General features: G+C 34.4%; 1 protein-coding gene and 1 long non-coding RNA gene across 2 annotated transcripts in view; both read left to right on the top strand.

Moving 5' to 3' along the window:
* LOC112707550 (protein FORGETTER 1) overlaps nt 1–4,591 on the top strand; it is a 30,452-nt gene extending 25,861 nt beyond the window's left edge. Inside the window, exons 26-32 of the mRNA XM_025759311.3 lie at nt 36–113; nt 205–323; nt 829–882; nt 964–1,066; nt 2,598–2,726; nt 3,610–3,721; nt 4,066–4,591. Coding sequence (XP_025615096.1) covers nt 36–113; nt 205–323; nt 829–882; nt 964–1,066; nt 2,598–2,726; nt 3,610–3,721; nt 4,066–4,097 — 627 coding nt within the window. The 3' untranslated portion in view covers nt 4,098–4,591. The remainder of the gene's footprint in view (nt 1–35; nt 114–204; nt 324–828; nt 883–963; nt 1,067–2,597; nt 2,727–3,609; nt 3,722–4,065) is intronic.
* Nucleotides 4,592–12,023: 7,432 nt separating this feature from the next.
* Nucleotides 12,024–12,836, top strand: LOC140174615 (uncharacterized). Its single transcript, XR_011864352.1, has 2 exons — nt 12,024–12,203; nt 12,307–12,836. It is a non-coding gene; the product is annotated as an uncharacterized lncRNA (long non-coding RNA).

The following is a 12,836-nucleotide window of genomic DNA, read 5'->3' as shown; positions in this document are numbered from 1 at the left end:
TAATACTAGCTGGAGACATTTTCTTGTTCATGCAGACAGTACATGTTGATCAGATGACTGGGGCTTCAACTGTTCTATTTACATTCATCTTGGATCGGGGAATCACGTGGGAGGTGATTGGTCTTATGCACATTACTAAATTAACAGTATGCTGTATTTCAAGCTTAAGACAATGACCTATTATTCACAATTTTAACTGACCAGTCAGCAAGCACCATGTTGAATGAAAAGCAGAAGGATGGGCTTGGTTCATCTAATGATGGGTTTTACGAGTCCAAGAGGGAGTGGCTGGGAAAACGTCATTTCATTCTCGCATTTGAAAGGTATAGTTCACTATTTCCGTTAGACTCACATAAGAAAAAATAGCATTATGTTGACATCAAACCTGCAGCATGCCATAACACTGTCCATTTGTAGCGTCCCATCCTGTTCCTCTTCAATATTCTTGAAGAAAAGTTGGTTCTTTTGCTTATTGTCACTGTTGAGATCCATGATTAATCAGGGAAATAATAGAGTAAATTAACAAATGAGGCAATGAATATATTACTCTTTTGTACTCGACAATGAAGGAGACAAAACATATATATAGGAGAGTAATCTATGCTGTTGGGCTGCACCATTCGCGTTGTATCTCTACCTGCTGTACACCTGCCCACGTGTTCATAATGTCTATACTTGAGGTGGAGTGTTAGAAATACACAGGTTCATAATGTACGATGCCATGTAATTAATATACAAATGTCTACTTGATCACTTCTATTTACTAGTGAGTTAAAGTTTTGTTGTTGATCACTTATGTTATTTTCTTGTTTTGTTTATTCTTCTCAGTTCTGCTTCGGGTATGTACAAAATAGTTCGCCCTGCTGTTGGAGAATCAATTCGGTATGTAGTGCTATTTGTCAGCCTTGACCAGCCTTTGCATTTAGTTGTGTTTTTTAATCACAATTTTCTATGCTTATACAGAGAGATGTCTCTGTCAGAACTAAAAAATAAATATAGAAAAATTTCATCGATAGAGAAGGCTCAGACTGGTTGGGAAGATGAATATGAAGTTTCATCTAAGCAGGTATATTGCTTCCCTGAATTATTACTCTTGATTTTATTTTTTCCAAGGGAACTGGTGTTAATGAAATATTGAAAGGGGTTTGGCACAGAAATCAACTGCTACATTGCAATGTTCAAGCAGGGTGGCAATCTTTAGTGAAATGTATCGGAAGATCTTTTAGCAAAATATATAGTTCTGTCTACTATTTACTGTTTTAGCCAATTTTTATATAAATTTTAAAGTTGAATTGATTGGGATGAGAAGATGTGCCTCGATCAGTAAGGCTGTATAGTTGATTGCTCTTTATCGTGGCAAGTATGAGACTGCTTGTCATTAAGTTTGAGTGACAGAGATGGAGGCGGTTTCCTCAATTCAAATGAATGAGGGGGCGGATATTCCATCTGCAGTGTGGTATTGATTGGAATCTCCATTGCGCTAGTAATTCTAAGCTCTGGATACCGTAGTAGAGATCTGAACAGAGAGAAAGAGAGAGGAGAGGTGAAATTTCTTTTAACTGAGTACGGTGCATGTCAAGTCCTCAATTGAGTGACTTGTAGGGGAAACTACCCTAAGGGTAGTTTGGACCTTTCACTGCTAAGTTTGTTACAGCTAGTACAGCTGTCATCCTAGCTTGCAGAAGGTAGTTAATGCTACTTCTAGTTCTGTAGGCCTAGCTGATGTGGGTAGGCTTTATTGTACAAATTGACTATTAAACCAGCCACACTTGAGGTATATAATGCCTGGTCTACTGAATTTTAGAATTACTTGAACGACGTGACCATGTGCCTTGAAGACAGTAATAATATCTTTAGTTTGCTTGATAAGAACTAAGAATTAAAATTTCAGTTGATATTTGAATATGAGAAATGCTAGGTGAACAAGTTATTTTTGTAATCAAGTTCAACTAAGTCTTTTTTCTTCTTCTTATGCATCTCCTTCTTCAATTGGTTTTTATTGTGCCAATAAGCTATTGGACCAACTTGGTTGAACTTGGTTATTAAAATGACTTGGTCATGTAGCATCATCATATTAATATTAGGAGAAATCAGCTTCTTTTTTCCAAAACAAATTACATTTTTCTGCTACCTACCCAGCATACAAGTTCTCGTGTCACCTCACGGTCACTTGTTCATTCCATGGAATCACTCACTAATACTTGCATCAGGTTGCCTATTTTGTGCAAGTTATTTTAAATGAATCCAAACCTTTATTGTGTTGCAAATTGGTCGTATACTTAAAAGCTGTGCCCTCCAACTTTTGCATGGATTATTATGAAAAACCTTCAATACTTCAAAAGTAATTTATGAATTGTTATGAATCTGTCAGTCCAGTTGTCGCACACTGAACTGAACGAATATCTAGAAATGGATTGATTAATTTTAATATCTTGTTGCTTTGATGTTGAGTTTCTACACCATCTATAACCTATCCCATGTGTATGTTGTGAACCGAGAATTCATGGATACTAGAACCTAATGATGGTTTTAACTATTGGACGAGAAATTATATATTGTTGACGTTTTTGGTACCCTGTTTTTCTTTCTGTTGGCAGTGCATGCATGGTCCCAATTGTAAGATAGGTACTTTCTGCACAGTAGGCAGAAGATTGCAGGAAGTAAATGTCTTGGGCGGCCTCATTCTTCCTGTTTGGGGAACCGTTGAAAAGGCCCTGTCTAAGCAGGTATGTCACTGGCATAAAATATCTTAGTGTGGATAAAAAGGTCTTTTTCATGCAAATATTATCAATTCAGACAGTGATTCACTTTCTTGTTTGAGTTCGGTTTCCAAATGGTTCCGTACTTCCGTTTGTACAGCTACAATAATGGCTTAGTGATAAGAGTAAATGGTCAAATTAGGCCCCGAAGGATCACTCGTTCTTCAAATTGGTTCTCGAAAGATTTTTTTAATCAAATTCGTCCTTTAAAAAATTTAAATTAGTCATGTTAGTTCTTCGGTCACTTTCTTTGTTGATGGTGCCAAAATTTGCTAATATATCACGTTAAGTGACACTCCAACACACTTAGGAGTCTTAATTGACTATTAACATAATAAGTTTATGAAATTAGATCAAATCAAAACCTAATTGAGGGGAGAACTTGAGGCATTGGAATCTCTCAATTTGGGATTGATTTGATCTAATTTCATAAACTAATCATGTTAATAGTCAATTAAAACTCCTAGGTGTTTGTTGGGTGTCACTTAACGTGCCACATTAGCAAATTTTGACACTATCAACAAAGAAAGTGACGGAAGGACTAACATGACTAATTTAAAATCTTTAAAGAACGAATTTGATTAAAAGAATCTTCCGGGGACCAATTTAGAGAACGAGTGATCTTTCAGGGACTAATTTGACTATTTACTCGTGATAATAATAAGTAATTTATTAGTCGCTTCTGGTTTCATTAAGAGTTTATTTCATCATTTCATGACACAATTCCGTTTTCGTAAGGGCTGTGGTTCGTCTCACAATGATAATGGGATTTGGGCCACTATGTATTACTTTTTACTTTAATTACAATCATGTATTTTTTGTGGAAAATGCTAAGTTAGAATCTATACAGGCTCGTCTAAGCCATAGGAGGCTACGTGTTGTACGCATTGAAACTACTGGGGATAACCAGCGTATTGTTGGACTTCTTGTTCCTAATGCAGCAGTTGAAACTGTGCTTCAAGGTCTCTCTCTCTCTCTCTCCCAATGTGCATTACATTAATTCTTATACCACTTTTGATCTTCATGCCGTTTGACCCTGGTTGATGTGGACTGTTAACTTCTATCACAAACATGGCTTTGTTGCATCCTGTGGAACTTAACACTCCCCATTAAACACAAGTCAAACAACTTGAAAATGACAAATGGGCAGGAGAGCCCCTTGGTTCAATGAAAAATTGAGACCAGCTTGTCTCACAAATTTTATGGACCAATTTACCATTTACTAGATGATTTTGTTTCAATCTAATTCATTTTTGTCAGATTTGATAAAGAGATACCATCCTAATTTTTCCTTCAACATTTGCAGGTTTAGCATGGGTTCAAGAAATCGATGATTGAATGCGTATGGTACCTTAGTTGAATTATTCAAGTTTGCATACAGTTGCGGCCATCTAATTTCTTGTGCAACCGCCAATATTGGTGTCCTAGGAAAATGCTCAGCCTTAGCGCTGTAATTTTTTGGGAATGGGGAGGACTCATCCTCTGCACCGGTAACACATACGTGCAGCTGCATTTAATTTTGTTTTTCTTTCATCCATTTTGTCTTGTATAATTGGATTTTTGTATATTTGTAAAGATGATCCGCTGATAAAAACGGTGATGGCTAGGTTGTGTTAACGTGTAGTCCAGTCTGTATTTTAAGTAACTCGTTTGCATTGGATATAAATGATTGCTGAAATTATAGTTGAAGTACATATTCCATTTGTGCATATGAACACAATACAATTCCAGCAATCTTGATAATTTACTTGAGTACCGAGATTACAGCGGGAATACTCAATGGAAGAAACAGTCAGGTTTAATATCAAATCTCATAGGTTATCCCTTCGACACATTGATTGGTGTCATTTGCAAAGCAATATGATAGTTCCTGCACTCATTCTTTATTCTGCTTCTTGTATGGATACAAATTAATTGATTCGGCTGTGGATCTAACTCGGCTATTCTAGATTTTGGAAATAAGTGGTTATTTTTTTCAATACACCATGATTTGAATATGTTCATTCATTTAAAGTACTTGAGATTACATATTAATACATCTGATGTAGATCGCGATCCTGATTCAATATTTACCTTTTGAATCTTGAAACTCTGTTAAAGATTTTACTCAAGAGACTTACCTTCCTATTGGGATATGGAAGCTCAAGCAACTGAGGCATCTTTCTGTGTCTTCATATTGGATAAGGAGTGAGACTTTTCTACCAGATGCGTCAGCAGAAGATTGTTTTCCAAATTTCTAAAGTACAAATTGTGAGTGTTGGAGGAAGGACAATGTCTCATTGTTAATGGAAGATTCCCAAAGCTGAGGAAATTGGGTTTACTATTGAATGTAAGAAGAAAAGTGTAATGTGCGAAAAATTATAAGGGTTGCATCAACTAAACAACTACAAAACCTAAGATTAGTGGGAATTCAGGAATGGTTGTAAGCTTATAATTGAAGATAGTATTTGGTACGTTCTTAACCCAAACACTATCATATGTTTATTAATCGGTTTTGGCAAGTTCTTTTTTCCCCTTCCTCATTTTATATCTAGGATAGGCTTTGTTGTTTCTTCAAAAGGTTTACGTTTTTTTTTTTTTTGTCTATTTGACTTTATCAACCGAAAATCTTCATATTAGTTTTTGACTGAAATACAATATAAGCATCCCCATTTATTGTGTACTCTTTGATTATTAACAATGATCATAATGCTAGAACTAAGAAGCTTGAAGTGTCATGCGAGTTTTTAAATTAAAAACTTGAGCAATATGCAGTCTATATAGTATGTGTTGTTTCAAGGCTTGACACAAGTAATTTGATTATGTTGTCTGGGTTGGTAAAGGTGGCTTCTCACGAATTCAACAAGAATGTGATATTTCTTTGTAGTTCTAACCAAAACAATAATTTTGCTTCACAGCATATAGGACTGATTTGTGTGCATACCTATCAATCTTACTACATACTAAAAAAGAGAGATAGAAATCAAGAGACTAGCTTAGTTAGCTGAAAATTTCTTTTCATAACATGGCAGCATGCTATGAATGATTTTTTTAATATCATTTTCTATTTTTACTTGCTTGTTAGTAAAGTATTTTTCTTTCTTCAACGTTTATGAGAAAAGGCTTTACATAAACGTATTTGATATGAAAAATGATTGCATACACATGATAATTGAAGAAAGTGAATAAGGCATCAATGTTGTATTCATCATGATAGCTTTTCAATTTACAATAATGGTCTTAATTTAAAGAACTTGAAGCTCTCAGGTTCAAGAGAAATCGACCATCAAATTAAAATGATTCATGGAATTAGCAGTGTTCGTTGTGTAACTCTATCGCCAAGTACAATGAACTGGGATCGTTGAATTTTGTTTAACTGCTCTGAAACCGCATAATTTACTGATATCCTTGGTCATTACTAATTACTAGTATGACATTAAGTTAAAGTTTGACTAATTTCATTGGGATGTACCTAATATTATACGTATGCACATCAGCTAAAAATTTATTTATGGGGTCACTTGTGCATAGGGGTGGCAAATGGGGAAGCCCGCCCCGCCCCGTCCCGCCAGAAGCCCGCTCTTTGGCGGGGTGACCCGCCCCGCCCTGCCTAGTGAGGCGGTCCCAGAATTCCAGCCCACCCCGTTTAACGGCGGGCTGGCGGACTAAGTCCGCCAAATATTCTTTTTTTTTTAATTTTTAACTGTTAAATAATATATATAAAGGCATAAAAAAATCTTTTCTATTTTTTACTTTTAATTATTATAATTTCTAAAAGTATAAACAAATTATAATTTTTATATTCACAAACATTAAAGTCTTTGTAATTATAAATATCTAATAAACATAATTATAAACCAAATTTTTATACAAAACATAATTATAAATATTGTTTCCAAAGCAAAATGAACATAATCCAAAACATAATTATAAATATTGTCTCTAAAACAAAATAAACATAATCCAAAACACTCAATTTTCATCTTCATTCTCTTATAAGTTGGGTTGGAGAAAGTTGGGTTTTGGCAAAAAAATTGTAAAAATACGCCTTGCCAAAAAAATACTAAGTCCGGCGGGGAAGCCCGCCCCGCCCCGCCAAAACCCGCGATTTAAGCAGTGCGGGTTAGGCGGGCTTTTGCTATTTGGCGGTCCCAATTTTTCAGCCCGACCCGCCTTTTTTGGCGGGTTGCGCGGGCCGACCCGGCGGGTTTAGGCCCGTTTGCTACCCCTACTTGTGCATGCTGCTAAATCTACGTATTAACTAAAAGTATATTTATTTATCTAATAGTAATCGACAGTTTCAAAACAATAATATAACGTGTGAAAACTAGATTTTCAAACTAGTTTATAAAAATTAATTTTTAAAAGTTATAGTATCTATATTTGGTAAATCAAATTAAAAATAATTTTAATAAGTATAAATAACAATATTTATATTTGGTAAAATAGTTTTTAAAATTTGAAAATACTATTAATAATTTAATATTATAGACATAAATATAAGTTTTAAATTTAAAAAGTAATTAATATATGAGATTTTATTAGACTTTTTAAATTTTGATAAGCACATATTAATTTCACTTAGGACTATAAATAGGATAGAGATCCGTCCTCGCGGGGACTTCTCCTCTCCTAATTTTCATTCCGCAATTACACACTTTTTTCTCCTAGGATTTTCTCCACACTATGAGCAACTAAACCTTCATTATTACGGTTAAGAGCTCTGTTTACTTTGAAGAATTAATAATATTTGTTCTTCTATCCTTGATTAATGAATTGATTCGTATTTAAGAATTGGTTTCCTTCTTCATCCTACGGATTAGTGATTGTTGAAAAATAACTCTAACCTAATTTGAATTCTCTTGAATCTTGAAAAAGTTATATCATTAGAATTACAACTTGAAACTACTTTCTCACAAGTCACAACTCTTTAATTATCTGCACTTAATGTGGTACGTGACATATAACTGCATCATTTTTGGGTTCTTAGAATTTTGTGTGGCTTATCAATAAGAAATTATACTTAACTCTCTAGTATAATTGATTAATCAAGGAATTGACAGTTGTTTGGATTAGAGGAGATTGAATTGCCTAGGAGTAAGAATTCAAGCACCTAGGATTTGTTATAAACTAAATCATTATTGCATGATCAAGGTAGATGACATTGAATATTAATCCGGACATCTGAATATTTCCAAAATCTTAAGGGTTTGCTATAAACTAAATCGTGTCCAGTTCTCTGTTCCCCTCTTTTCCACGTTTTTGGTTTGGGTATTGAGAGATTTTGATGATTTTGGTGGTTTAGGTACAATCTAATATTGGATAATTATTGGATTTTACCCAATCATCAATGGATGAGGTAAAGAACCATTAAAATTTTTGAATCTTCCAATTTTATGAGGTTAGAATTTTGAAATTTTGAATGTGTATAAAGTTATATGGAATTAGATTGAATATATGTGAAGTTGAAGTCAAATTGGTGAAATTGGAACAAAATTGTGGTGATTAAAGATTGATGAATTGATTTGAAACCCTTGGAAGCTTGTCAAGTGGACTTCGGAGGCTTGGAAATTTTGAAAATGAGGTTGTGTAGTGTTTTGTGGGAGAAAATCGATTAAGGTATGGTTTTAGTTTTTTGTAGTTAATTTATAATATTGCGTGAAAATTTAGGTTAGTTACCTTAGGATAGACTTGAATGTTTGAATAGTTGGATTTTTAATGGAATAAATGTATATGTATGTATGAATGTAATGAGTATCATGCTGGATGTGGTAGTGAAATAGTGGAATTTGATGCAAATATTGTATATGTGTATATATGTGATGAATATGATATAGAATTGATAATAAAGTATTAGTATTTCGGGTGATTAAATAATTGATAAGTAGTGAAATTGGTATTTGGTGAATTATGATCATGTTTGGGATGGATTTGGTTATGATTTGGTTGATTTTTGAATTGAAAACTTTGGAAAAAAGTAAGGTTTTAATTTGAGTTTTGGTAAAAACACAATTTTCAACTAACTTTGATGCGTTGTAACTTGGCTCTCGGACCCTCAAATTTAGTTAAACGTATCTTAAATAAAAAAATGGATCTATGTAGTTTTTGACGTTCAAAGAATGGACGAAAAATAATTTTTAACGAAAAAGTTATGCACGTTTGAAATTTGGGTTTAAAAACAGAATTTTGCCAAAAAACCAGAAAATCTGGTATGCATGCATACGCACACTATTGTGCACACACAGGTCAGAGTGTGTGGGGAGACTTGTGCGTACGCACACTCTGAGAGTTTTGCAAGTTGTGCGTATACATACTATGATGCATACGCACACGCTGGAAAAATTATCTGGTGCGTACGTATGCACAGCATAATGCGTACGCACGATGCCCCTGTTTTGCACAAAAATTCTGTTTTTAACTATTTGACATTTCTGACAGGCTTGTAAATTTCCGCAACCCCCCGTTGAAGGTCTGCTAGCTAGTTTTTAGACTTTGGAATAAGAGCGAACATGTTGAGGGTGATAAATTGATATTGAAAACAAAATGGATTACATGAAATGAGAGTTATGATGGGGCTGATTATGATAGTAAGAAATGATAATGATTGAGATGACTAAGTATGATGAATATGGCTATGACACTGAGAGATGATGATGAATGAATTTGATTGAGATATGAAGAGAATGATTATGAAAATGGAAGTAAGTCTGATTGAGATGTGCCTGCTCGGATAGTATGCAAGGGTTGGGCCTCGTCCCGCTTACTCTAGATTAGTATTTGAGACGCCTGAGTAGTACGCAAAGGTTGTGGTTCGTTCCACTTGCTCTGGGTTGAGTTATAAACACCTGCCTGGGTAGTAGTAGCAGTTCGTTTCACTTACTCTGGGTCAAGCGGGTAGTATGCAAGGGGTTGTGGCTCAGTCCCACTTGCTTCGCGAGGTGGTGTTCTGTCCAAAGTTAGCTATTTAACATGTCGTGTTTGGCTATACAACTGACGGATGAAACTCATCTGCTATAGGACAGACATACATAATATGAATTTGTATGTTTTGCTTAAGTGTACATTGCTTTGGATTGCCTAACTACTTATCCATGCTTATCTACTACCTGCTTTACTTGCTATATCTATACTCTATCTGTGCTTTCTTTGTTTAATTTGTATGTGTTTGTATCTAAGAGATCCCTTAGTGGTGGAGGGGTGTTGAGGGTTCTTCTATTTTTGGCAATTTGAAGGTTTGAGAGAAATAATAGGGAAAGAGTTAGAATAGAACTAGAATTCCGTAAATAGAGTACCAAATTTCTAGTTTAGTATAACTTCTAAGTTAAAATCTTAGTGTTAGAGTTCTAGGAATGCCTTTGACTTTCCCGAGACCTTATATATTATTTATGTGGGTACCTTAACCATACTGAGAACCCCCGGTTCTCTTTCCATACATATTTTGCTATTTTTTAGATGTAGGTCGAGAGGCACCTCACTGAGCATTTTAGAGATCCTTTGGAAGCGAAGAACCATTTCAAGGCTTGGTGTTTTGTATTTTGTTTATGTATATCGATGTATATATATTTTCCACCCTATATATATATTTTGAAGGAAAAGGCTAGAGTTTCTTGGAATCATGGTGGTTCTTCGTATACTTACTTGGACGCGTTAGTTAATTTCATTTTGTCATTTGAACCAAAACAGTAGGTTCTGTTAGGAAACATGAAGAAAAGATCATTAATAATGATGCTCTTGTTAAATTTATTGACAATTCGATTCATCAAATGTTGGGAGGTATATTATTGTTATTCATTTTAATTGTATTTTAAATGCTATATCTGTTGTTAAACAACAAAAATGCTATTTACATACTAAAATTAGTCACTAAAATTAATCACAATATATTTATATATAAATATATATATAGTTCAACTCATCTTTAGTGTGTGTACTTTTGTATTTTAATATCCAGACGAATGCGATGCGATTTCTGTTATGCTTTTGTTTAGCTTCTTCTTTAAAGCTTCTAGTTAAAATTTCTTTTATCTATATTTATATACGTCATTTTCTTTTAGAGTTCATAATACATTACCACTTCTGCTTTACGACTTAAGCGTAAAGTTCCGTGTAGTAGGATGCTACATTATGGTATCAAAGCAGTTCGTTCCTGTAGAGCCTGAGGGACGGACTAACTATGCTTCTGAGTATACTCTGGGTTGTGTGTACATGTTATTTAAGATGTTTGCTTGACATATATAGCATAAATGTTCATTAGCATTATTTTTGGAGATTCAAAGCACTAGCCTTGAGATATTAAGACTGATCGCCTTAATATCGATTGTTCAGTGTGGACAAGACCCAAATGACGTCTCGTGGACGCAACCGAGATGATACGGCTGATTTTTTACCTGCTGTTGTGCGAGCTACTGTTGAAGGGATGGAGCGAATAACCTAGGAATGGTGATGGAGGCGGTAATAGACCTGGTGTTGGAGACAACCAAGGGATTAGAACTCGTGCAGTTGAAGTAAAGATCGATGGTGTTTAGTTAGAAAGTTACAGAGATTCAAGGAGGTTCTGGTGGAAGAGAGTGAAGGATTAAGTCCTTAATGTTTTATAATCAGAGTGACGTTGCAAAAGTGCGGTGATTTTGGTGGCTCTACAATTGCAGTGATGTGAGTAAGGAGTCTTGGGATATGAGATTGTTTCCAGGATGAAAGTAGGATCGATGAATGAAAAGTGCGAGTGTATGATTTAGGTTATAATGAATTGACTCAGACTAAGAGATTGAGCAATTGTTTAGCGTTTGAGATAGTTGAAAAGGACTTAAGATTGATTTTAGTTAGATAGGACCTTAAAGGGTAAGGAAGTTTGTAGTCATTGAGAAAGAGTTAGACGAAGCTAAAAATGAAACAAATAGGTATGGCTTAGGCTTGAACTTGGTCAATTTTATGATCCTGTACATAAGAATGAAGAATGTGAATTGGTAATTGAATTGATGTTGGAGAATGGTAGAATGAATGGTGTGAAATTGGAGGAACAAATTTTGAGGACAAAATTCTTAATTACGGGGGTAGGATACAAAATTTCATAAGTTAATAAATAATTAATTAATAAATTAATTATAAATCAAGAAAATTAGAGAATTAAATTTTATAATTAGAAGGAATCAAAATATTAAAAATACGAATTTTAACACTAATTTTAAAGAATTGTTCCAAAGATAGACCAACAGGCCAAATTAGTTGAATCGTGCTCGTTTTGGGCCCAAGGCCCAACATATATACATGCCACACTTGAGCTTTTCAGCTTATAACACAAAGAGGGGGGGGGGGAGCACGCTGAAGGAAGAGAGATTGAAGAACCCTAACCCCTAAATCACCCAAATTTCATTTTCTCAAAACTTTCAATTCTGAGCTCCGATTGACAAGCCGTTTGTGATCACGCACTCGTCTTGGAATCCTCTTCAATTATAATCCAACAAAGTGGTAATTATCTTTAATTTTTGTTTCTAGTTCTCTGTTCTTCTCTTTTTCATATTTTTGGTTTGGATATTGAGGGATTTTAATGATTTTGGTGGTTTATGTACAGTTTAACATTGGATAATTATTGGGTTTTACCCCAATCATCAATGGAGGACGTAAGAAACCATTAACCCTTTTGAATCTTCTAATTTTATGAGGTTAAGATTTTGAAATTTTGAATGTGTATGAAATTATATGGAATTATATTGAATATATGTGAAGTTGAAGTCAAATTAGTGAAATTAGAACAAAATTATAGTGATTGAAGATTGATAAATTGATTTGGAACCCTTGGAAGCTTGTCAAGTGGACTTTGGAGGCATGAAAATTGTGAAAATGAGGTTATGTGGTGTTTTGTGGCTTGGGAGAAATCAATCAAGATATGATTTTGCAAGAAAACTTAGGTTAGTTGCCTCAGGATAGGCTTGAATGTTTGAATGGTTGAAATTTTAATGGAATAAATGTATATGTGTATATGTAATGAGTATGATGCTGGATGTGGTAGTGAAATGGTGGGATTACATATAAATATTGTATATGTGTATATATGTGATGAATATGACGTGGAATTGATAATGAAGTATTAGTATTTTGGGT

The sequence above is a fragment of the Arachis hypogaea genome, chromosome 8 (genome assembly GCF_003086295.3).
Source record: "Arachis hypogaea cultivar Tifrunner chromosome 8, arahy.Tifrunner.gnm2.J5K5, whole genome shotgun sequence".
NCBI lineage: Eukaryota > Viridiplantae > Streptophyta > Magnoliopsida > Fabales > Fabaceae > Arachis > Arachis hypogaea.
Note: the sequence above shows the minus strand (reverse complement) of the source record. Positions and strands in the feature narration are given on the sequence as shown.